The sequence below is a fragment of the Cydia fagiglandana genome, chromosome 23, assembly GCF_963556715.1.
Source record: "Cydia fagiglandana chromosome 23, ilCydFagi1.1, whole genome shotgun sequence".
Lineage (NCBI taxonomy): Eukaryota > Metazoa > Arthropoda > Insecta > Lepidoptera > Tortricidae > Cydia > Cydia fagiglandana.
In genome coordinates, this window is record NC_085954.1 from 7,288,257 (window position 1) to 7,315,967 (window position 27,711).

General features: G+C 38.8%; 2 protein-coding genes across 2 annotated transcripts; one reads left to right on the forward strand and one right to left on the reverse strand.

Annotated features, from left to right (window-relative positions):
• The first annotated feature begins 393 nt into the window (after positions 1-393).
• On the forward strand, positions 394-25,745 carry LOC134675934 (neurotrimin-like). The gene is made up of 12 exons (XM_063534279.1): positions 394-590; positions 14,314-14,471; positions 17,631-17,688; positions 18,119-18,240; positions 19,566-19,707; positions 20,334-20,478; positions 20,713-20,843; positions 22,899-23,003; positions 23,755-23,874; positions 24,160-24,241; positions 24,638-24,690; positions 24,936-25,745. The coding sequence occupies exons 1-12, from the start codon at positions 452-454 to the stop codon at positions 25,109-25,111; spliced, it is 1,431 nt and encodes a 476-aa protein (XP_063390349.1). The 5' UTR covers positions 394-451; the 3' UTR covers positions 25,112-25,745.
• LOC134675882 (tubulin beta chain-like) lies at positions 4,068-6,523 on the reverse strand. The gene is made up of 2 exons (XM_063534211.1): positions 6,326-6,523; positions 4,068-5,424 (listed from the first exon to the last, which is right to left on the reverse strand). Exons 1-2 carry the CDS (start codon positions 6,380-6,382, stop codon positions 4,150-4,152), a joined length of 1,332 nt encoding a protein of 443 aa, XP_063390281.1. The 5' UTR covers positions 6,383-6,523; the 3' UTR covers positions 4,068-4,149.
• Positions 25,746-27,711: the final 1,966 nt, after the last annotated feature.

Genomic DNA, 27,711 nt, shown 5'->3' on the forward strand with positions numbered 1-27,711 from the left:
CGCCAAAACATTTTCTAATCGCTTCTTAAAAACCTGATGCTCATTACCATAGCGCTAAAAAAAAAATCATTCCTTTTTTACCGGATTACCTTTTAAGTTCTTTCACATCGTGCGCTAGAGCGTAATGATTTATTGTTTGAATAAAAATGAACTTTAATCACTTGACATAAAAGCTTATTTCCTTTGTGTAGATGTAAAAGGATGTTTGCACATCCGTTTCACAAGTCGCTGCACACGACAAATCGTTATTATTTTTAAATAAGGCAAAATACACTTTTTTTTATCGAATAATTTTTTAGTTTAATTTTACTCTTTTATAGTTTTTATCTATATTATGTTTTTTTTTAATAAAAAGTTTGCAAAAATTATGTTTTTCTATTGTTAAAATAATAGTGTGGAAATTCTATATTCTATAGAAAATATTAAATCCAATGAGTGACGCTTGAACAAGATGGAAACAAACTGTTTAGTGATCGCGTTGCTGACGCTGAGTTCTGTGTACTGTGACAGTGTGTTCAAGAGCATACCAGTGACTGTCAAAAGTTATGAGAATGACAGTGTGCTGCTGCCCTGCTATATTCATGACACAGGTTAGTTTTGGATGATTTGTTTGTATGAAACGAAGATGTATGAAACGAATACTCGGGTAGAATAAGAAATAAAATCATTTATTTATGTCAGTGCCAAGGTACCGGCGGTCCTCGAGCCCAACGGTCTGGCCAGGGTCGATGGCAAAATGCCTGATGGCTCCTCTACACGATTGGCCAACGCCGGCCACTCCAAGGGACGCAGCCATGCGGTAGAATGAGATAGCAATGTCACTTGCTCCCTCTAACGCATAAATGCGTCCCTTGGAGTGGCCGGCGTTGGCCCATCGTGTAGAGGAGCTTTGACGGAATGACGCTGGTGCCTTGGAGTATGGGACGGCCACTTGTCTGGGACGCTACGTGCGTAGATACCCTGGCGCCGTCCCATATTCCAGGCACCAAAGTTGGCGCTGGCTGCATCTACGGCCGAAAGCCTCAAACACCGCAAATTTGTCACACTAGGTAGTAGGTCATATTCGCGGCATTTGGCGTGGTGGCCGTGGGGATCTAGCGCGCGTCGCCTCTTATGAGGAGCTGTCAAAAGTGCCTCATAGAGGCCTCCAGTGACCAGAGGGATAGTCAATATTTTGCCCAACGCATCAGCCTTGCCAATCTTGCCATCCAGCGGGGCAATGCGGCCAGCCTTCTACCGAGCGACTACGGCTTAGGTCAAATTTTTAATTTATAAGTTTTTAGTGTTTTTATTATGTTATAAAAATGTTATTAAATAAAAGAGATGTACCTACCTACCTAGACAACAATGTACCTACAAATCCTACAATATGACAACTAGACGAAAAGATATGCGGGGCTCGCAAAGTTATTTTAAGGTTTACGTGTCCTTAATTATTAAGAATCGGAACTGACGACAAATTATTATATAGTTTTTAAATCTTTGTAAATCTTATTAATCTAATAACCACCCTAAAATCAAAATTCATAGAGAACGACTTTATATGTATACAAAGCCGAAGAACGGATATTTAAAAAAGATAATACCTATTCTCTATGCACGGACACGAATGCAACATTCTTTCAAACACACACACAATTTGACTTTTAACTTTATATCAAAAATAATAAAGTTGATTTTACAACATTTCTGTTTTATTTTAAATATCTGATAGAAGCATTTTGATACATTTATTATGCAAATGTGCTGTACATCTGTCAGTTTTATTGATGGACGGGTAATCATTTAAGATCACTGACTGCTTGTCTATGTTAAGAACAACATTATTATATTTTTTTAATGATAATAAAAGAGGATTGTATTCAACCATTGGTTTATGTTGTAATGCTATTATGTAAATTAATGATATAAAGTTTGAATTAATTTAATACATTGAGAATGCCTACGCTAGATTAAATTTTAGCTTAACGGTAGACTAAAAAAACTTCATTCTTTATTTCTCATACATCAGCTGTGGCCCAAACCTGTAAAATGTAGGTATATACACACTAACTCACTAACATTGACTAACACTGTTACTAACACTGTTACTGTGTGTGGGTGTGGGTGTGGGTGGGTGTGTGTGTGTGTGTGTGTGTGTGTGTGTGTGTGTGTGTGTGTGTGTGTATGTGTCACTAACGAAATTGATCCTTTGTTGGTCTTAAATACATTTAATTTAATTTTATATACACCTACCTGTACTTTTTTAGGGTTCCGTACCCAAAGTGTAAAAACGGGACCCTATTACTAAGACTCCACTGTCCGTCTGTCTGTGTTACAAGTTACTTCCAAAAACCAATGTTTATAGTCACACACTTAAAGTAATCATATCGAATTACGCTGATTACTTTTACAACATAATCGTCGGAGTTCAAAAGCTGTTCGAACTCGGTGCGTTAAACAACATCGTTACCGTAAAGTAAGGTAACTAGAGTCGGACCAAAAAAATTCTGCAGCGGATTTGATAGCCCACGCAGTGCAAATGTTTTTTAAACGTCATAATTTCATAGAAGTTTGTAGTAGTAGTAGTAGTAGTAAAACACTTTATTGTACAAAAAACAAAACAAAACAGGAAAAATAACATTCGTCATTAGTACAAAGGTGTGTCGTTTAAAATAACACTTGCACTGTCTGGGCTACCAAATCCGCTGCAGAATTTTCTTAGTCTGACTATATAGTCCTATAATACATCTATGGTCCAGTTTTTAACGGTGATTATTAACGAGCCTTTTTGATTTGTACTCGCTACGTTTATTTTGGAGCTTAGATATACTAATGCGTTTTCTGGTATCGTCTTGGGTCGTCCCATTCGTTTTTCTTCAAGTTTTTAAATTAGCGCCCATCTGCTTTCGTCACTCATTCTACATTGAAAGCCACCGACGATTGCGACGAATGTAGAATGGGTGACGAAAGCAGAATAGGACTAATTTAAGAAATTGGCGAAAAACGAATGGGACGATCCAAGATGATACCCGTTTTCTATAGATACTCAACATAATAACACTTGTACTGCGTATGCTATCAAAATCGTTGCAGACTTTTCTTGGTCTAACTCTACCACATACGCTTACCACTTAAGCTTAAACACTATATATAGTCTGACCGTAAAAAGTCTGTAGCGATTTTGATAGCCCACGTAGTGCAAGTGTCATTTTAAACGTCAAACTTCTATGAATATATGACGTATACATAACACACTGCGTGGGCTATCAAATCCGCTGCAGACTTTGTTTGGTGACACTATATTATTATTTTATTTAGAACAGACATCAAACTGACAGATGAGATTACAAAGTGACGAATGTAATGATCATGTGTAGGTCACCTTAATTCAAATAAGTTGTTTTGATAAAAGCTTTGCCCATTATTTCAAGCATCGTACCAATTATAGCGTTAACTGTGAGAACTGGCCCTTAAATTATAATTATGTTTATGTTAAAATAGCTGTGCAAAACAAATATATTATGAATTAGATAACATTATCAAAAGGTGAAATGTCAAGTACCTATATAGGTACTCAGTGCAAATAGGTAAGGTGACAGTCCATTTCCAACGAAAGCTGCATTACTGTTCATTTTACTATGGAAATTGACAATAACAGCGACGCGTTCAGTGCTAAGTGCAGCTGCGGTTAAAAAAGGAATGTTACCATTATAAGCATCACAAGTGTCACAACAAACTTTTCATAGAGCATGTGCGGAACGACAGAAAGCATTATTTATATGTATGGGTATTATTTTATAGTATAGTACCTACTTATAAGTAAAGCCTGATCGAAGGTGAGTCTTGTATGGAAATGGCCACAAACGGGTAGACAACATTGCCCACCAAATTTAAATTTACGTGGGCAATGTTGGCGTAAGCCCCGGATATCGTTGCCCGTTTACATTGGTCCCGTAGCTTTAGACATTATGAGAATAATCTGTTTTGACATTCTGATATTCTAGAACACGTTATACATATTTGGCTAACGAACCGGAATCTAAATAAACAACCATTCAGGCTCTCAAAAATAATAAGGCAATATGTTAGTAGATATTTATTACAAATACAATTGCTTAGGACGTAACAGTGACAGCACAACTATTAGACAAAACGGACACAAAACACTTATTCTTCTTCAATATCTTCGTCAAACTCCCCTTCGTCATCAGCCGTGGCATCCTGGTACTGCTGGTACTCGGAGACCAGATCATTCATGTTGCTTTCCGCCTCCGTGAACTCCATCTCATCCATACCTTCACCAGTGTACCAGTGGAGGAAAGCCTTACGCCTAAACATGGCTGTGAATTGCTCAGATATTCTCTTGAAAAGCTCTTGAATAGCTGTAGTATTCCCAATGAAAGTAGCAGACATTTTGAGGCCGCGAGGGGGTATGTCGCACACAGCGGTTTTCACATTATTAGGAATCCATTCCACGAAATACGTGCTGTTCTTGTTCTGGATGTTGAGCATCTGCTCGTCAACTTCTTTCATGGACATGCGGCCGCGGAAGATGGCAGCAACGGTAAGGTAGCGACCGTGGCGTGGATCGCACGCCGCCATCATGTTTTTAGCGTCGAACATCTGCTGCGTCAGCTCTGGGACTGTCAGAGCTCTATACTGCTGACTTCCACGTGAAGTCAGTGGCGCAAAGCCAGGCATAAAGAAGTGCAGCCTTGGAAAGGGAACCATATTGACTGCTAGCTTCCTCAAATCAGCATTCAGCTGCCCAGGAAATCTTAGACAAGTCGTCACTCCAGACATAGTCGCCGACACTAAATGATTCAGATCTCCATACGTCGGCGTGCTTAACTTCAGCGTTCTAAAGCAGATATCATACAGCGCTTCATTGTCAATACAGAACGTCTCGTCTGTATTTTCCACCAACTGATGCACTGATAGCGTAGCATTATATGGTTCTACCACCGTATCTGAAACTTTGGGGCTTGGAACGACGGAGAACGTATTCATAATGCGATCAGGGTACTCTTCCCTGATTTTGGAGATAAGTAACGTACCCATTCCGGATCCAGTTCCGCCTCCAAGCGAATGCGTCAGCTGGAAACCTTGGAGACAGTCGCAGCCTTCAGCTTCCTTTCTTACCACATCTAGTACAGAGTCAACCAACTCCGCGCCTTCGGTGTAGTGGCCTTTCGCCCAGTTATTGCCAGCGCCTGACTGTCCAAAGACGAAGTTGTCCGGTCGGAAGAGCTGACCAAAAGGTCCAGCTCTTACTGAATCCATGGTGCCTGGTTCGAGGTCTACTAGTACGGCTCTAGGCACGTATTTGCCGCCAGAAGCCTCGTTGTAATAGACGTTAATGCGTTCTAGCTGAAGGTCGGAGTCTCCTTGGTAGGCACCCGTCGGGTCGATCCCATGCTCGTCCGAGATCACTTCCCAGAACTGAAAAGGATAAGTACCTAAGTTGAAGTCTATAGAATAAGTATGCATTAACCCTTTACCAGGCTATAGGGATATATATTTCCCACATACGCTTCAAATATGTGTTCTATTTTCGATGAGTATGACTGACATTCGATTGTCATTTATGAAATGTCAACCTGGTAAAGGAGAAGGTACAGTCGCCATCAGGTATATCGGAGCGGCCAAGGTGCTCACAAATATCTGAGCACACCTCCATTGTCAAGGCGTTAGAGTGCTTGTTCAGATATTGTGAACACCTTGGCCGCTCCGATATATCTGATGGCGACTGTACTTTATACCTCGGTAAACATTAGCTATATCGCCAGACGAAAAAAAATCTAATCAGATACTACAATACGGGGTTCTTTAAAATACTTCTGTGAAATCGCTAGAGAATTAAGCGTCCAGGAGCTAATTTAACCGCTTATGAGAAGTGTGCAACAGGAGGAAACAGTAAGAAAATCAGTCTAGGATAGGAAAACATCATGAGAGCAGCGAAGACGAAGGACGTTATGTTTTCAAACCGCACTGTGCCAGCGTGAAGACATGGTATAATAATATACTCCGCCTGGTACTCTCTTCCCGTCTTTTCTAGGTCACCTGACTGACACAAGCCTACGTCATCATGCGACAGCGCTATATGATAATATACGATAGCGCTATACAGCGGCCATGTTATTGTGACGTAGGCTTGTGTCACTCTGGGAAGAGAAGACCATGTTTTATTAGACTATGGCGTGAAGACCCCTGTGCACACACACACATACAGATGCTTATACCTGACGGCACACCGCTTGCGTGACGTGTGCGTGCACGGCTCCAACATTTTAGCGCACGTGCACACCAACGTATACGCAGCTGAAGAAAATAAAAATATTACCTTTGCGCCTATCTGGTTGCCGCATTGTCCAGTCTGAATATGAACGATTTCCCTCATATTGATAACACTTAAAATTTAGATATCCAAAAATATTCACTAAGATTTCAGTTTCCCAATGGCGAATAAAATAATATAAAAAATATAAAAATTGGTGATTTAAATTAGTACACGTTCATCGTACGGCAGATTTTTAATGACTGAACAAGCCAAAATATTTGTTTTTCAACTAGTTCATTTGAATTTCGAATTCTGAGCTTACATTCAGACAGTGTGTACACTGTGTAGCTGTCTGAATAAAAAAAGTTTAAGAAGGTTAAAGTCACACCAAATGAACTTTGCAGCGCAATGATTTGACAGCGAATTAAAAAACTATAGATGGTCAAGCAAATCTTGTCAGTAGAAAAAGGCGCGAAATTCAAATTTTCTATGAGACGATATCCCTTCGCGCCTACATTTTTCTGCCGCCTTTTTCTACTGACAAGCTCTGCTTGACCAACTTATATATATGGCAATGTTTTTTTAAAGTCAGTAAACGTCATTCTCTATATGGTATGTGTTTGTCAAAATAGTTTAAATCATGTTTAAATATTCGTTGTGTTTTGTGACGAACGGGAAAAACATGGTGAAACCTTACAAAACCGGCGAGCGGGAGTTATTTTTCCGCATGACGAATAATTTTACACTAGTAGAAAATCAGCACGAGGCTATTCAAGCTCAAAAACGACAATGTTTACAAAATTTGTAGTTGATGACGTGTAAGTGGACCCAAACATCTTAATACTTGCACCACATGTGAATAATATAATATATAATATTGATTTCAGGTTTCACAGCAAATTGAACACACCTAATGACTCCTCTACACGATGGGCCAGCGCCGGCCACTCCAAAGGAGGCATTTATGCGTTAGAGGGAGCTAGTGATACTGCTATCTCATCCTACCGCATGGCTGCGTCCCTTGGAGTGGCCGCCATTGGCCCATCGTGTAGAGGAGCCATAATAGATAGGTATATGCATACTTACCTTATGAACTTCCTCTAACATTTCGAGAAACTCATTGGTACGAGCTGGGTTTCGAGGTCGAACCCACAACCTCCACGCTTATGCTTACGGCATGGGGTACCTACTAGTTAAAGCTTAAATTTATTTTGAATGTACTCGTATGTTTATTGTTTTTATGGTTTATTTCGTTTTTCCGAAAACCGAAGTTCGCAAATTGCGGGCAATTTCTCTGTCAATATAATTACGTCTTAATGGGAGTAAAGGCTCCTCTTCACGTTGGGCCAACGCCAACGCCAACGAGGGACGCATTTATTGCTCCCTGCAAGTGATATTGCTATCTCATTCTACCGCATGGCTGCGTCCCTCGTTGGCGTTGGCATTGGCCCAACGTGAAGAGGAGCCTTAAAAGAGAAAGATACCCGCAATTTGCAAACTTCGGTATTTGCGGTAGGCCCTTCTGTACCTATTTACTAGGCCGTCGCGGATATTACAAAAGCTCAATAATTTTGATGAATCCAAATGTCACATTCTCCCAATATTATTTTATCAACATTAGTACGAGTATATGTATACATATTAATAGTGACATATATTGTTGGAATTAAATTTATTTAACCATAATGTACAGCTAAAACCCCCATTCACACGAGAGCTTTTTCAACGCGCATTAATAAATACAGCGCTTGAATCAGTCCACACGCTAAATTCGATTTAACGACCAACGCTTAAAGTCGAAAATCCGCTTGATAAAAAGCGCCACCGCCATCCTGTGAATAAATACAGATGTATCCATTTGTGTAATTCAAACGCTTTTTTAACGCGCGTTGATAAAGCTCTCGTGTGAATGGGGCCTAAATTTTTCATAAACGGTAAATATGGTAGAAATTTCACAAGTATCAAGACTGTTGTTACATACTGGTTTCTAAAAATTATACTTTTTATTTAGCGCTGCAGAGTTTCTTTAGTCTGATCTAATCAATAATATATCAGTAAAGCCGGAAATACACAGTATGCCTTTAGCTGGCATACTTACATACGAGTAACAGCTTCTTGCACTGTGCCACCTATTGTTATGTGTACTTCTGGCATGCCTGTACATATACTTATGTCAAGCAATTTGATTTAAAATTTAGATTTTATTTTAGATTTTGAATTTGATTTAATTTGATTTTTGATTTGAACTAAGTAGCTTTATTTATTTGGTGTATGGTCTTTTGAGCCTGGCCATTACAAGGCTTGCGTGGGGATATACTAGTAGCAGAGATGGGCATTAATCGATTAATTTTTTAGTTAACTATTCAATCTATTAAAAATATCAATCGTCATAATTTAATCGCGATTAATTTAGTTGCGATTAAATTAGTTGTAAGAATGTACAACTAACAACTAAATTAGTTCTAGTTTCAATCGACTAAATTTCACGGTTAAATCTATATTAAAACTATGTCATCGCTGGTTTTTGCATTTTTTATTTAACTTGAAATATGTAACTAAAAGTTGGTATGTATGTACATTGGAAGTACTTATATGTTGTACCTGTGTTGGTTTGGGTAGAATCTTGCAGCTTTTTTCGAAGCAGATACCTTCAACCGATTGAGCTAAAATTATATATACACGTTTAATTTAAAATGCTTGAATGACAATGTAATATTATGGGCAATAATATAACGATATATGTGTAGTATATATCGTTATATTATGGATACAGATAAAGATAAATAGCGAAAAACTGCAATGTTTACAAGTCGCAAACAATAATGAAGATTGGTGCATTATTAATAATTAAGTTGTACACGATACCGTAAAATGGGGTGAGTTGGGTGAAATTTGACTTTCAAACCTCGATAAAATTTTACTTTTACATGTGAAAACTGAATGGTGTATATAATGTGATTCGGACGTTTGTATTTTAGTTTGTATTTTATTTTGGGTAGTTCCATTTCATAACTTTGACGATAATGAGGAAAACCCACCTCACCTCGTAGTGCCTCGTATTTGGGGTGAGAGGGCTTTTCATACAAAGGTGATTTTGGAAAATTGTTAGATCGATTTTTTTATTATGCGTATTATTATAGCCCCATTTTAAATTGGAATACATTATTTTTGTAGCAGTAGCCTTAAAATCCCTTCTCACCCCCCTCTCAAACCAACTCTCCCCGCAAAACCTACTCACCCCGTTTTACGGTACTGAGTAAATCTTAGACAAAGAAATTATCAATATTCTGCTGTCGCTGTCAATAATAAAACTCGTTTTAGTTACACGCGGCGACAAAACAATGGGATAATCCTACTTACCTGGAAGTTGTTTATTGCATTTTGATGCAAGTGCCGACGCATTTTCTAAAAAAAACACGTTCTATTTATTGCATGAGACATCTGCATGTTGTTTATTATCTATGCCGTCTGATTTGTTTGTCAATGCACAAAGTACCCAGTTTTTATTTACCCTTAGATAAGAGAAATTTTACACTCCATAAAAATGGTCAAAATATCGCAAGTAACACATGTGCTATTTCATTTTTATACATGCGTTAAGATGTCCTAATCTGCAGGCTGTCAACATAGCCATACCGAGGTTTTCCATTTAATTTGCTTCTAACATTAGTCGCGGAAAAAATAGTCTAACTAATTAGTCGATTACAAAAATTAGTTGTCCGTAATCAATCGGCAACTAATTTAGTTGCAACTAAATTAGTTGCACTCTATACAACTACGATTGATCAGTCGTCGTTTTCAATCGTCAGTCGCAATTAATTCTTGTAGTCTTAATCGTTAATCGTTAGTCGATTACATTTTGCCCATCTCTGACTAGTAGATCCAACACGTAGAGGCCGTTTGGAGAGATTGGACCTGATGAGGTGGCGTTTTTCGTGTAATTTGCGCTGAATCGAATGATCACTTTCTAAAATAACTAGTTTAAATTATGACAACGCCAAAAAAAGTTGTATAACCCTATCTTCCGCCTTAATTGAAAATAAATCTCTGGACCTCACTCAACGTCACACAACCCTCAGATAAGCTAGAAAAATGCATGAAAAAGAAGAATTCTTGAGACGATGACTTAAGTCCAGAGATGTGAAAAATACTTTATAAAAAGTATTTAAATCTAGACACGCGGCAGCGTGTCAAGCCAAGTTCAAGCAAAGGAACTGGCTGGCCAGCCAGCGCCAATATTACACGAACCACTTGGTGCCACTTTTGACCCTTCTATAACTCAAAACATCTTTAACGTAAACACATAAAACTACGTGTGTTTAATTATATCCATAAGGACATCTAGAAGCCCAAATTTCATGAAGCTAGCTCAAACGGTTATAAAGATATGAAGGTCAAAAAGTCGTAAATTTTAAGACTGACTGACAGACTTATAGTACCTAAACCTAACCTACTTCCAGATGACCTAGAAGGATAAAATTTGGAATCCACCTCAGTTATTGTGTGAAAACGTAGGAAAAAATCTTAAAAATAAAAAAAAGTTATAAAATAGGGGGGGTCCCCATACAAAAAAAAAACATTTTTTATTGTGACTGACATATAAGTACCTAAACCTAACCTACTTCCAGATGACCTAGAAGGATGAAATTTGGAATCCAGCTCGGTTATTGTGTGTAAGCGTAGGAAAAAATCTAAAAACAAAAAAAAGTTAATAAATAGGGGGGTCCCCATACAAAAAACCTGTAATACGCGCTAAACAACCGGCCAACGGTGTGTCGTTGGCGGCGCGCGGCACCACATAATTAATACAAAGAACAGAAGTAAAAAACATGCAGCGGAAACACAAGAAAAAACATTAAATCTCAATACCTGCCTAGTTTTCTTTACAAAAAGTATTGATATCCCATCAAAAACATAAATGTAAAAAAGGAGAGCCAAGTTCAATACAAAAATTATGCTTGGCTGTGGGGTTCGCCGCAAAAAGAATGGAGATCTAAATGAGTGCCAAGTTCTATGCAAAATCCAAATATGTATTTATAGGCACAAAATAACATTATAAACGAGTATTAAACTCTATTTCTTTGCTTTATTGGATACCTATAACAATTGCTGTTATTGCTTAAAGTAGGTTAGATTTGGCTTGGCCAGTTTTTATCAGAATTACAAAATATATATGTTGAATAACTTTATAAAATGACTGATGTAATGAAAACTGGCCAAGTCAAATCTAACCTGCTTTAAGATCTCGCATTTTTTTTAAATAACAGCAATTGTTATAGGTATCCAATAAAGCAAAGAAATAGAGTTTAATACTCGTTTATAATGTTATTTTGTTCCTATAAATACATATTTGGATTTTGCATAGAACTTGGCACTCATTTAGATCTCTATTCTTTTTGCGGCGAACCCCACAGCCAAGCATACGAGCCCCGATGCATATGTTTTCGTCAAGTGATCCCACTTTTTGAGGTTCTCGCGTTTGTTCAAAAATAATGTTTTTGTTTAAAAATTACTAATATTTAATGCTTAAACTAATGTAATTAAATTTTATATGGTAATACTCTGCAATAACTAAATCCAAATACAAGAAATACCGTTTGTACTGAAAGAAAAAAAATAATGATTTTTTTATAATTTTTTTGACGGGTAGGATTACAACATATGTGAAAAGGGCTATTACCAGGGAAAGCAGTAGGGCTCTGCCAATGTACTGAAAATTTTGTTTCGAGCCCATGCATGCAGCAGTGCTGTAAGAGAGGACAATATGATTTGGACAACGTTTTTGAAAACTCCTTTTTTTCAGCAATAAAAGTCTCATGCAATTTTATTATACGATCAAAATAAACTACATTAAACATTGCTATTATGGTTCCCATTACTGGGTCATTATATGTTCATGTGTAAAATTTATTAAAATAAACAAAATTGTTGCGCGGAACTAGACGAAGTCATTTGCATCGGGGCTCGTAATTTTTGTATTGAACTTGGCTCTCCTTTTTTACATTTATATTTTTGATGGGTACAAAATACAAATACTTCCTTGATAATACTATTTCAAATGCAAAATACAAAATAGTTTTTTAATTTGTATTTAAATACAAAATATGAAATAGGTATTTTCAAAATACTTTTTTAAAATACAAATACTTTGCAATAAAAGGTACTCTGAATAGTGAATACCTAGTCTGAATTAAAAAGTAATACTCGGAATTTCCGAGTTGAAAAGACTCTTTATTCTTTGAAATCAATCCTCTATCTAAAGTGAAATTTCAAATAAGTCACATCTCTGCTTAAGTCCTAATGGAATCTATTCTAGAAAAACTTTCTACTAAAACTTTCAACTACGAGAATTGGCATAGGCACTAGTTTTTACGAAAGCGACTGCCATCTGACCTTCCAACCAAGAGGATAAACTAGACCTTATTGAGATTAGTCCGGTTTCCTCACGATGACGATGTTTTCTTTCACCGAAAAGCGACTGGTAAATATCAAATGATAAGTTCCGAAAAACTCATGGTTCGAACCCGCGACCTCTGGATTGAAAGTCGCACGCTCTTACCGCTAGGCCACCAGCGCTTCTTATTTCCAAAAACTTATAAAATACCTATAGGTAGTCGCCATCAGATATATCAGAGCGGCCAAGGTGCTCACACATATTGTCAAGGCCTTTATTGTCAAGGCGTTAGAGTGTGTGTTCAGATATTGTGAACACCTTGGCCGCCCCGATATATCTCATGGCGACTGTACAATAAAACTGCTAGCCACGTGTCACACCAATAAAGGACCCTATTCAAGTATTCACTCCTTACTATTACATGAATTGACTCTCACCAAGTGGCTCATACATCTCATACAATTGGTACATAAAGATAGCGATCTACACTTCCTGCCAAGGCGGTGTATTGAATTTAGAATTATTATTGGTGACAAATAGGGTCGAGGGTCAGATTTGGGCTAGGGTCAATTTAGGTTGATTTCTTTGATAGTTACTTTGAAGCGCTAGTGCAAGGAATGTTTGATCAAATATCAATGCTGACCGGCTTGTATGTAATGTAAACAAACTTGATCAGTTAAGCCGTTTATGAGTTACTTATCGCTAAATGTCTTCCCTTAAGCCTGGCAACCCTTATTTGTGACCGAATTTTCGCAGGCAACCCTATACCATTGTATTTGCAATAAAATTACCATCATTTTGATGTAAGTATAATTTCAGCGTCAGACAGATGCAATTATCGATATAAAATCACCTCTTTAAACACGGCAACCACATAATAATAGTGACAACCTAGTTGATTTATATTGTGCAAGTTGTATACTTTCCATTGGAACTTATTTCGATCGTCAGACAAATCGGTGAAATTTGACGAAAATATTTTTTTTTTCAAAAATTCTTTAAAAATGGTCTTGACCATATTTCTTTAGGCAACCCTATTTATTTATGTTCTGGAACATATTTTCTTTCATAAAATATAAGTTTCATCCGTCAGACGTATTGGTGAAGGTCGACCATATTATGTGGGATCTTAGACCATAAAAGTATATTTGACTACCCTATAATAAATAGAAAATCATAGTTGAAAAATGTTAGTTTCATTCGTTTTCTTTATTAAAAGGACCCCAAATTCTTATGTGCTCAAGGGCCCTGGCATAGTGTAAGACGGTCCTGCTCAAGGGCCTATTTTAGATTTAAAATCGTTATTAATTTAGTTTAGTAGTACCACTGTAAGGTGTGTAATTAAATAAATAATAATTATATTTACAGTACATAATATGGTCCTACTTATTCGCAAGAGTGCGTGAAATATCACTTTTCATGCGTATGTCAAAAGTTTAAAGGGCGATATTATGTACTGTAAAATGTTGTACTATACACGTGCGAAATAGGTAATTCGCAACTCTTATCGATTTAAAACACTCCCTTCGGTTGGTGTTTTAATTTATCGCCACTCGTTTCGAATCTCGTCTTTTCCACACTTGTATCGTAAATAAACTATTTCGCGATTTTGGAATTAGTGTTATGGAAATAATAGGATGTGTAATTTTGTCCGCAGACGTCGATATCCGGGTCCGGTGGTACAAGGGCGAGACCCTACTAGGAGACAGTCGAGACCCCCACCATCTCCTACCACCGAGGACCCGTCTCCACGCGAACTACAGCTTGGAGATTGATGACCTTACTGCAGATGACACTGCTGAATATACTTGCGAGGTATGTGTTATATGAAAAGTTGGAATACCTTAACAAAAGTCCGAATATCATCAGCATCTTCCGCGCTATCCCGTCATTTTGCTACGGCTCACGGGAGCCTGGGGTCCGCTTGGCAACCAATCCCAGGAATTGGCGTGGGCACTAGTTTTTACGAAAGCGACTGCCATCTGACCTTCCAACCCAGAGGGTAAACTAGGCCTTACCAACCCTACATACGAGGTAGGTTTTAACAGTGCGCAACACATTATGTGGTTGTGGGTATCTTTGTTAACGTGAGGGGCCTTCTTGCGCACTTAAGCTGGGCAACACATTGGGCAATCAATAACACAAACATGTATGAGGTAGAATCTCTGCTTTTCATTAGATGGTCCTGTATGTTTGTTTGTCACCACTCTGGAGGGTGTAAAGTGAAAAAAAAAACTTTAAATGACGCATAAAGGATGACTCACATTAGACCGGGCCGGGCGGGCCGTGTCCGGTGACAGGTGTTGCCTTCCATAGAAAACGAAGCTCCTGAAGCTCCGGCCCGGGCACGGCCCGGTCTAGCGTGAGTCATCCTTAAGACAGGTAAAACAAAGTATTCACAATCTTATTGAGCAGCGTGAAGTTAAAATAAAACGCATAAACTAAAGCTAAATTAATCACAATTTGTAACATTTCCAAATTGTAACAAACTATAAATTAACTTATCATGACTCATGCAAAGTCCGAATAATAAGTTTATAATAAATGAACCTGTCTTGTTAGAATTACGCCATAATAAATCTTTCCTTATTCAACTCTGTCACCAGTATAACCGTGAGCTCCCATTCTAAATTCTTGTTACGAGTATCGAGGTCAAACAATAATGGTTTTTGAATTAAATATGGCGGATATCAAAAGATCGTTACAGTTGTAAAGAAGTTTCTCACATAGAGGGATTAGTACGCCCGCCCTTCGTTTGATGTTCAATGCTTTACAATTACAGTTAGGGATTTGAGTCGATATGTCTGTATCGATATCGATATTTTGATGTAACTAAATTCAGGCAGGTGTCCCTAAAGGTGACAGTCCATTTCCAACGACAGCTGCATTACTGTTCATTTTACTATGGAAATTGACAATAACAGCGACGCGTTCAGTACTAGTAGTGCAGCTGCAGTCAGAAATGGAATGTTACCATAACTCGACCACTAGCGCCTATATTTTGCGTGAGAGGGGATAGGATGTTTCAGGGTCTTACCATCCTTTTTTTTGACGAACCCAACCAGTCAAGAAATATATCCTATAGGTACTATATCATACCTTATAGTTGTCGAGTAGGATCTCGGGGAGATCACTCTAAGATCTGAGATGTTTTGCTTTCCAGCACCACATAAGCGGCTGTTTGTTCCGTCACCCTTAATAATAGGTACAGTCAGCAGGTATAAGATATCGATAAGGTAACCATCTCATCACTACCGCCGGTCAGTTAGCTCCCTAGTCCAATTATCTGCAATTAATCAATTGTAGAACTCTTCCGAGCCGCCTTTTGTCTCTCCCCATTAACGGGCAATTAAACATTTAGTTCATGACCGCAGTTTTTTTAACCTATGGTGTATCTCAATAACACCAACCTTGAACATCTATAACAGCTTAAATGGGTCGTACCTACAGTCTACACTACCTACACAGATTTTGAATTTTCTGTTACCGAAAGTTAGAGTTAGACCAAGAAAAGTCTGCAACGATTTTGATACCATACGCAGTGCAACTGTTATTTTATACGTCATAATTTCATAGAAGTTTGAAGTTTAAAATAACACTTGCACTGCGTGTGCTATCAAAATCGTTGCAGACTTGTCTTGGGCTAACTGTAAGAACATTGCAAGAACAAAAATTGTGCGTTTTGAATACTTACCTAGGTACCTACTGCATACTTAGCTGCAGATAGGTAGGTAGGTAGGTAAGTACCTACTTAATAACTTAATTTAATACGCAACTAAGTAATAGAAACTATGTATAAAATATTTTCGTAAAGGGGCCCACTGATTAACAGTCCGCCGGAAGGTATCGGCCTGTCAGTTAGAACAAAATTTTGACAGTTCCGAACAACTGACAGGCCGATGCCGTCCGGCGAACTGTTAATCAGTGGGCTTAAGATATATGGCTTCTGCCACATATTTATTTCAATAAATGACCATTAATTTTATTTTCAAATCATATCATATCATATTTATTCATCAACAATACAAGATTGTGTTTGAAATGCACATAAAATGGACGCATTCAGACCCTAAATGGTCACCCATCCATTAGGTGACCCCGCCAGTCCTTGCTTAACGTTGCAATCGAGGAAAAAGTTTTCTAGACTCCATCCATGAGAAGTCTGCAACGATTTTGAAGAAGTCTGCTACTAACTCTAGGTACCTACACTCATTTCAATCCACTCGTCATTCGAATGGTACACAAATGACCAATCCACACAACAGGGTGGTCTTTAATTGACCCTAAACGAACTAATGAGCCCTTCCGTTACCTTTCCGGCAGTTGAAGGGTTAATTTAACCCGTTGACTAACCAAGGATGTCGGCAAGACAAAGGGAATTCGTTAGTGTCGGCAAGTCAGAATGTAAATTAGGAAAATACGAGTACGAGCTAGGTTTGTAGGGTTAAGGACGACTCACGTTAGACCCTGCCGTGTCCGGGCCGGAGCTCCCGGCGCTTACTTTTCTATGGCATGACAGGCGATCACGTGATGCTTTCCATAGAAAACGATACGACAAGGCCCGGTCTGACGTGAGTCATCATTCAATTTTGGCATATTGCTAAGCACTATTACATATTTTAGGTTTTTTAAATGAAAGACAGTGACAGTGTATAAACTCCTTAAAACGTTCATTTTTTTTGTTTTTTTAAACGTATTGAGTATTGAGCACGAATTTCTAAATAGACGTGCGATTTATATGCTTAAAGGATGACTCACGTTAGACCGGGCCGTGTCCGGGCCGGAGCTTCCGGCGCATCGTTTTCTATGGAAAGCATCACGTGATCGCCCGTCATGTCATAGAAAAGTAAGCGCCGGAAACTCCGGCCCGGACACGGCCCGGTCTAACGTTAGTCATCCTTAAATCTCTCAATTCGTACTTCTCCCCTACCTTTTACATACCCACAATACCTACTCGTTGATTTCTGTCCACAGGTGATCCGTCCTAAACCATGGGGCCCGATTAAACAGACGCACGCCATCGAAGTTCAGTGTAAGTATTAACAGGCGTTCCCCTCTGTCGAAAATAGGCGGCCAATGGTCATACAATGTGATGGATTGACGTTTATCTTTCGTATTCTGGACAACCTGAAGATTTGAACTCACGGCCCGATTCTAACTTTAAGATACGTCAACTAATAGATCTAGAAACGATATGGATTAGATATCTCAGTGTCAAATGTGACGTTTCTTCAAACAAATACGTCACTTTTGACACTGACACATCTAATGCATATCGTTTCCAGATCTATTAATTGACGTATCATAATGTTCGAATCCGGCAGTCAAGTCATGACTGAGTTGGTTGACTGGCTTAGCGACCTCAAAGCTATACTCTGATTGTCCTTCTTTGTGCATGCCATACGACTAAATAAATAAATTTGTATTGTATTGTAAGAAATACGTTACTTAAATCTCAACAGCTTCACCCGTGATCAGGACGATACCAGAAGACGGTTTCCTCGAGGTGAAGAAAGGGGAGTTCGTGGACATCGGCTGTGAGGCGAGCGGCACTCCACAGCCGTACGTTACTTGGAACAAGAATGTAAGTCAATAAGACATACGTTACTTTCTCAACAGCTTCATCTGTGATCAGGACGATACCAGAAGACGGTTTCCTCGAGGTCAGAAAAGGGGAGTTCGTGGACATCGGCTGTGAGGCCAGCGGCACTCCGCAGCCGTACGTTACTTGGAGGAAGAACGTAAGTCAATAAGACATACGTTACTTTCTCAACAGCTTCATCTGTGATCAGGACGATACCAGAAGACGGTTCCCTCGAGGTTAAGAAAGGGGAGTTCGTGGACATCTGCTGGGTCGGACCAAGCTAACTCTGCATTAGCATTTTAAATCACAAATCACAACATGTGGTAATGTCAAATTTATATTGACGTGTAATGGCTAAATGGCACTCTTTTACTTTGTTCTGTTCAAATCGGTGCAAAGTTAGCTTAGACGGACTTATCAACATGGCCAATAATAAGAAAACACAACCTACTGTACCTACTTAATTATTTGTATTTGAACTGTAACAAGAAATATTTAGCCAACTTTATTCATGCATTTGAATTCATGTAGAAAAGAAATCCAAATTGTAAAACTGTTTCCGATTCAAGCCACAAGATGGCAGACCCTCCAACGCGCACGGTCCCTATTATAGTTCGTTTTTTTTAGCATTAGAAAGAACTTGAAAGAAGGTAAGCGATCTTGGCATGTCTTTTAATTGAAAAACACTTTTTAAAAATCAATAACTATTACTATTACTTATGAAAGCAGAAGAATATAAATGATCGTATTAGATTCATAATTGTTACATATTTACCGTAACTTATTTTTAAAATGTGTTTTTCAATTAAAAGACACATCAAGATTGTTTACCTAATTTCTAATGCTAAAAAACCGGGCAAGTGCGAGTCGGACTCGCGCACGAAGGGTTCCGTACCATAATGCAAAAAAAAAACAAAAAAAGCAAAAAAAAAACGGTCACCCATCCAAGTACTGACCACTCCCGACGTTGCTTAACTTTGGTCAAAAATCACGTTTGTTGTATGGGAGCCCCATTTAAATCTTTATTTTATTCTGTTTTTAGTATTTGTTGTTATAGCGGCAACAGAAATACATCATCTGTGAAAATTTCAACTGTCCAGCTATCACGGTTCGTGATACAGCCTGGTAACAGACGGACGGACGGACGGACGGACGGACGGACGGACGGACGGACAGCGAAGTCTTAGTAATAGGGTACCGTTTTACCCTTTGGGTACGGAACCCTAAAAAAACGAAGTATAGATAAATAGATCGATAGACATTGCTTCCTCGTTGTATCTGTTTATGCTCACATTTTGACAGTCATTTCTGATATTTTATTACAGGGCGAGCCCATGGCGCTGCTAGAACACCGGCACCGAATCAAATTCAAGGCTGAACACCGTCTGCTGGCCGGGGTGTTCCGCTGCACGGCAGAGAATGGCGTCGGAGATCCAGCTACAGCCGACATTCGGGTCATCATTCACGGTGATTCATTCATTCATCCATCATGGCGCTGCTAGAACACCGGCACCGAATCAAGTTCAAGGCTGAACACCGTTTACTGGCCGGGGTGTTCCGCTGCACGGCAGAGAATGGCGTCGGAGACCCAGCTACAGCCGACATTCGGGTCATTCACGGTGATTCATTAATTCATCATGGCGCTGCTAAAACACAGGCACCGCATCAACTTCAAGGCTGAACATCGTTTACTAGCTGGGGTGTTCCGCTGCACGGCAGAGAATGAAGTCGGAGACACATCCACTCAATTCATTCATTCATTCATTCAAGGCCGAGCGCCTGCTGGTCGAGGACCCGGCCACGGCGGATCATTCGAGTCATTTACTTTTTTGTACATTTTGTCGATTTGCCGTACCTATTTTGACTCGCGAGAGCCCATATCAATGAGGTAAGTTAGGCACACAGACCAACATTAAGTAGCTAACTACCTATAGACCGACTGCTTAAAAAATAAGAGCCGTATGCCTGCCGCCCGCACCTTCCCCGCCACCCTCAGTCGTCCTACCCCGTCGCCCCCGTACCGCGCAGGCGAGGAGTCATTTAAGCGGTCGGTCTATACTCCTGCTATTAGTTTATTATGTCTTGTTCATCAGATGCGCCTGTGGTGTCAGCGGTGCGCAGTTTCGTCCACACCGCGGTCGGGCTGCGAGCGGCGTTAGCGGCGCGAGTAGAATTCGCGGCTCCGATGCCAAGAACCACGTGGTATCGGGACGGGCGCGCCGTACACACTGATGACAGGTATACCTACACTTATCGTAACAACATTTAAATATGTATAGTTAATATGTGTACAAAACGCGAGAGTTTAAAGTCGTAATTAACAACATGTCATGCCGGCTGTACACACTCGTCGAGACACCCCGAGACAGTGCCGAGAACGAGTGTTTACATAGCCCTAAGTCAGGTTTCCACCGAAAATAAGCGTCATGGCTTTTTGTACCTATACATTATGAATCCTTCGTGTTATTGCAGGATACACAGGGTGGTCCAGGATAACGTGCACCAGCTCATATTCCGTCGAGTCCAGGCCAGAGACCTGGGGAACTACACCTTCCGAGCCGAAAACGCGCTCGGCATGGCGGACGTCTCCTTCAAACTCACAGGCAAGCCCATTTAAGCGTATGCACTAGTTTTATCGGTATCGTCTTGGGTCGTCCCATTCGTTTTTCGTCAAGTTCTTAAATTAGTCCTATTCTGCTTTCGTCACTCATTCTACATTCGTCACAATCGTCGGTGGCTTTCAATGTAGAATGAGTGACGAAATCAGAATAGGACTAATTTAAGAACTTGGCGAAAAACGAATGGGACGACCCAAGACGATACCGTTTTATCTCTCATACTGTTTCTCTGAGTCGCTCGCAAGATAAAGTATGTTACTCTTTATTACCCTACTTAGCGCTATAAGGGGGAGGCCTATGTAAGGGGGAGGCCGGTGTACTTTCGTTTCGGCCAAATACATTTCGCCAAATTTCACTTCCCAACAAACTTATCGCAATAGTTTCATTTCCCAAAGGAACCTTTAGCAAAGTTACACTTCGCATATAATTTATTTGGTCAAATTATCATTTGGCATGATTTTACTTTGTCAAATGTTATTAGGACAAAAACTTATTTAGCAAACGTTTTTTATTGTCTAATATTATATTCCAAAAAGATGTTTGGCCAAATTGTCACTTCGCAAATTTGACAAATAGGCATCTCTATTTAAAGTACTTTTTGTTATGTTATAATAGGTACGTTAAATTCTACGTAATTTGGGTGGGTTGGGTTAGGTTTGAACTGCGATCCTCACAAAACGGAACCGCTATCAGAAAAGTGGGTTAGGTTAGGTTAGAACTGTCACCCTCAAAGAACCGAAATGCTATTAGAAAAGTGGGTTAGGTTAGGTTAGAACTGCGGTCCTTACAGAAACGAAATTCCATGTACTAAAAAAAGGTCATCGAAGTGGATTAATTAATTTAATAGAATAACGAGATGTAAAAAAATTGCATGACATTTTAAACTAAAATGTGGTTTGAATATTGGTGGTTATTTACTAAAAATAGTAACAACGGGTTACAATGATTACTTTGGTGTTTTTTGCTTTAATAGTATAGCAAGATGTAACAAATTTGGTTGACATTTTACATTAAAATGGAGTTTTAATTTTAGTGATCATTTACTACATATTTTTGGCAGTAAGAATGTTTTTTTTGACGTTACATTTTACTATTATTAAAGGTCATCTGCTTCCAGAAATATATACAGCCTTTGATTTGTAAATCAATGTATTCTGCTTTTCCAATTAATTAAACTTATATTATTTTAATAAAGAACCAGCCGTTACATCTCGATCATCTTGCCTCTCTAGAATACCCGCCTGTAATTTTTTTATTAAAAATCAATTCTTACCTACATTTTATTTGTTTTATTTTTAAAGATCACCAGTGTTGCTAACACTATGTATATGTAATGATCAGTTAAATACTAGACAAATAAAATTCTGCAGCCTCCACTTTATTGGTATGTAAATTGTATGCCATGCAATATTTTGGGACATGTAAGTTATGCTTAATGATACATTTGACTAAATAATATTTGGTAAAATGAAACTTGTCCAAGTAATTATTTGCTAAACAATAACTTGCCAAAAAAGACTATTGCTAACTGAAAATTTGCGATAAGTTGTTTTGCCAAACATATTTTTGGGAAATGATAATTTGGGAAACATAGTTTGGCATGTGATACTTTGGGAAACGATTTTGGCCCATTCGTTAGTAAACCGGGGAGGCCTATGATCAGCAGTGGACGTCTTATGGCTGAGATGATGATGATAGCGCCACTTGCACTTGCATCATCCTACTAACCCGGCGTTAACCGGTTAAACTGTTAACCAAGTTTCAAATTGTATGGGTAACCATGGCAACTCCAGGTTTAATCGGTAAACCTCGGGTTAGTGGAATAGTGCAAGTGAGCCTTAGCGTTAAGTACTTGCACCATCCCACTAACCCGGGGTAAACCGGTTAAACTGTTAACCAAGTTTCAAATTATACTGGTGACCATGGTAACTCCAGGTTTAACCGGTTAACCCCGTGTTATGGGGATGGTGCAAGTATCGCTTAACCGTTTCCGAAATACCTACTAACAATAAGTCTAACAACTCGACGTACAATTTGCAGGGGTGCCAAACGTGGCTTCCTTCAAAGTGGATCCGGCGTTAAACAGGGCCACCTCTACCGGCTTTACTCTCATCTGGGAGGTGGATTCATACTCCAACATCATTGGTATGTAACTTTGGTGCAGTAATATTTAAGCAGTGGCGCTAGTGTGCACGTTGATGGGACGTGCACACTAGCGCCACTGCTAAATAATCATCATTATTTAAATTTAACGAAAGATATTTGAAAAAGGGGCCGCTACGTACTGTATTTTGTATTTAAGTACGTTTTGAATACATCAAACTAGTTTTTATGTTGCTGGATCCGTCGATCTATGAACTCAAAACAAAAACGGCCATATAAAATGTATGTGAAAATGCGTCACAAAACTGTTTTTTTTTTCTTTTTCAATCGGCAGTCCTCGCGATTCTGAGTAGAAATAACCCAAAAGTTGATGGAGTTTCGAAAAAAAGTAAATAGTACACTTTTAAGTGAAAATGCCTACCTACCTATTCTATTTTCGGGTTTATAATTATACTGATCAGCCCTCAAGTTGAGAATGTACGCGACTGTGCGTCTTCGCGTCGGTTAAATCACGATTGACGGAGTTTGGAGTGGAAACCTTGGGGCCTTGGGGACCTAGCGCGCGTCGCCTCTATGAGGAGTTGTCAAAGCGCGTGTCAGAGGGCTGGCCAATATTTTGCCCAAAGGATCAGCATTGCCATTCAGCGGGGCAATGCGGCCAGCCTTCTGGGCACCGAGCGACTACGACTTAGGGCAAATTTTTATTTATAAATTTTAGTGTCATTATTATATTGTAAAAATGTCATTAAATTAATATTTTTTTGAGATGTGGTTCAAACTATATTTTTTACAGAATACAACCTGTGGCTACGGCCGTACTACGGTCGACTAGCGGCTGAGCCTGACAGCTTCACTACACAGCCCCCGGCCAATCTCTGGCACAAGATCATCGTACCTGGGGACTCCAGCGACGGTACGGTTCAAATCACAGTTCAAATGGTCTACGATTTTTTTTTTTGATGGTGGCGGTATGCCCTCTGTAACGTTCAATGTGTGCTTATCTGTGATAATTAACGCCATCTAGTGTTCGGAGTGGTCATCACTGGCGTGAAGTGTGTTGCGTACTTTTAGTTTGAGATTTTTATTCAGTCCACAATAAATTTAATAAGACCCAAAGAGTATGTAAGACCTCCAACGCACACGGTCCTTACAGTATCACCTTATGGAGTTATAACATTCTCGTTTTTCATTTTTCCAGGGCCAATTCATAGTGCCACTTACACAGTGAGAGGCCTCACGCCATCTACCGTCTACGAAGCGATAGTCACGTCAAGAAACAGGTACATGTCCTTAATCATTCCACTTAACACATTCGATTTTCAATCTGGTACTAAGACGAGTAAGGCCCCCCCTCCCCCCCACATCTAGCGTCTTTCGAGCGTCGGCGTCTACAACTGTATGGCCGCGCTCGACGCAACTGCGCAGCGGCGTCATTTTCCATAGCGCTGACCAGACGCCGACAGACGCCGACGCTCGTAAGACGCTAGATGTGGGGGGGCCCTAACATAGTCAGATCAACATAATTTTGCATGTGTGTGGCGATGTCATTATTAATGTACTACTTCGGCTTAATAGATGGCGCTGAATATTGAAGGAAGTGTTACGGAAGATTGATTACTTCAAACACTTCGGTATCTATTTATTACCTACCATACAAATTATTACCTATTTTTCAGTTTCGGATGGAGTAAACCTTCGTCGGTCTTGCATTTTGCGACTGAACCTGGAGGTAAGTTCAAATACTTCTAATATTTACGTTACTTTTACCAAAAGTTGATTTTCTTTAAATTATTTTTCGATTTTAAGTACCTCCCTACCGAATGTAGGTACCGACCTCTCGTTTTTCTCGTAAAATTTTGCTCATTTTGACTGGGAATAATCACAGAGTAATCCATAGATTATCCTGTGTGCGATCGCCTTATGTAATGTAGGTAATTTAGAAAACAATAAATGACTGAATACTGATTGTTATAGCGGGCAACTATTCTCCTGTAACCCACGATTACAACGACTACCCAATAGTCCTAGAAGACCCGAAGGAAGCACACAACCTGACACAAGCGATGGTCACCTACAGCTCAGGATCGGTCATCCAACCGGCGGCCATTTTGATTTCTGTCGTAAACTTCATTGTGATTGGTACATTTTGATAAAGCATTAGGTTATGCAGTTATGGAGTTAACATTAAAAACTGCTACTTGCTCATTTCAGATCGGATCTTTTTGTCTTTCTAATCGCCACTTGCACCAACCGTTAACCTATTGTCTAATTATACTGGTAACAGATCTGGTAAAAATCGGTTTTACTAGATTGTAAAGTTTTTGAGAGTAACAGCAAAAAACAGGATATGTTTATCTAAAAGACTGTCTTGAAGAAACTGTCATAAGGGCCATCAATCGACGCGAGAGGTATAGGTACAGTGGCAACGCCATCTAGTGAGATTAGTAATTTTCATTTAACATTTCGTTTGTCTTCATTTTCATTTGTCTTACAAATTTAACTGACGTGTTAGGAACAATTGGCGTCCTTTATTACCCTTCTAGCAAGTCTGCGAGTGTGAAAGAGATGAATGTCAGCAGTATCGTTTTACAGAGTACTAGGTAGTAACTTTTATCTAAAATTAAATGCCCTATCTTGGAGTCTCAACAGATTTCGTATCTATACTTACTAATACATATTATGTATGTTTCATGTTCCTTCCTGATAATATATTATTTATAAACGTAAGATTAGTTGTAAGGTTTAATTAACAACTATTTTCGCAATAAAACTATGGAAGTAAAAGTGTGTACTTAATTAATTACTTTCCCACAAAAACATCAAAAAAACTGAAACTAAACCCATCATACAAGCGTTGTTTAACCGGAAAGCACCTTCAAATCAGTTGAGACAGACACACAGTGTATGAATAATCCTTTAACATTTGTCACCATTTTTGGCGCGCCACGGCCAAGCAAGCGCGGACATCTGACCGAAGGGTGTGGTGTTTCGGCGGTTACGGGGTAACCTGCCTAATCCTACACCAAGTCAGAGTAACGATAGGATAACCCAAATGCAGGACGACCTTATAGGGTTACCTTATCGAAACGATTAATCAATTAAAGGGGTTTTCCGGTCCCTGAGTCAGACAAGGCATCGGAGCCACGTCGCCCAAATCTAACGGTCTGGCCACGACGTTGAGCGACTGGCTTCAGCTGAGGCGAAAACCATGGGTCCGATCGCTGTGTATCGCTCCAACCTATAGTTGTCACCTTAGCCGAAGCCAGTCACGTAATGTCGTGGCCAGGCCGTAACGTTTTCAAGACGTAATTCAAGACCAAAAAAAGTAAGACAATGTTGCCACTGCAATAATTTGTTTGTAAAATAGTAAATTCCTTTTGATAAATAATCGCGCTAAGATAATTTATTCATTAGTAATTTTACTCCTACTATTTAAAAAAGTACTTTTATTTACTTATTTGTACATAAATACAAGACGCGCTAGTAAAAAATGGCAACATTCCTTACTTTTTTTGGTCTTGAATTACGTTTTGCAGTTTACACATTTATTTACATTTAATGGGTTATTTTAAAGTAGGTACTGCTATAATGGTTATTGTGTGAACTTTAAAAAAAAGATTGAAAATGCATTAGTATTTACGATTATTTATTTCATTATTTCAATTACATTTATATTCATACGAACCATTCAGGTTTTTTACGAATTTTCACATACTTAAACTTTGGTTTATATTCAAATTTATCATGCTTACACTCGATAAAACACTAAAACATTCATTTATTATAATTTATCCTTAAAGAAATTAAAATAACTATAGTAAAGTCTCTTTATATTTCTAGCTAAGATTTTTCCAAACTTACGAGACATTGTTAATATTTAAAAAAACAATTAAAATATTCTTAGTGTAATATTTAAACACTTAATACATTTACTTACATTACGATATCATATTTAAAAAAATATGCGGAATAACGATTAGAATGTCGAGATGTAGTCTGGCGAAGAGTCTCAATTCGGACACCATTTTATTCCACTCTGTGTATTTATTGTAATATTTTTTATTCGGTCCTGACAAGTTCGCGGTCGCGATGAGACAATCACTAAGTCATATCGCGAACGCAATAAAATCTAAGATCTTCGGCACCCCACGAGTGAGCCCATCGTATCGAGAAACACCGAAAATGTTAAATTTTTTCAACTAAATTTTTATTGAATTTCTCATGTTTTTTGTAGTTACCAAAGAGCGACTGCAACGCGGCTTACAACTCGACCGTGTAATAATCCTATTATATAAATATTATACAAAAAAGTTGGTCGTTTTTTAACGGAATAAGATTGTCAAACTATTGAAAATATAATTTAGAAAAGGCATTAAAAAATTTGAAGACTAGATTCTTTATTCGTACAGAAATGATTCAGAATGCGCGATTACTTTAAAATACACCTTAATATACGATTTATTTTTTAACTCCCACAAAACATTAATATTTCTTGAAAAATTCGTACAAAGTTATACGTACTGTTGGCCAAATGCATTTTCCTTATCAAATGTGACAGATCTCGCCTTGGTCAGCCGCACAGACAACTTTGTACACGCTAGCGTTAGGTATCCCATAGACAAGACATTTTTTTTGCAATCTCAGGTATCCAAACATCTACGGGGTATCTGATATTGCGCAATAAAATTGACAGTGTATGGGGTCGGGTATAACCCGCTAGCGTCTCATGGCAATACTAGCAACCAAAGAC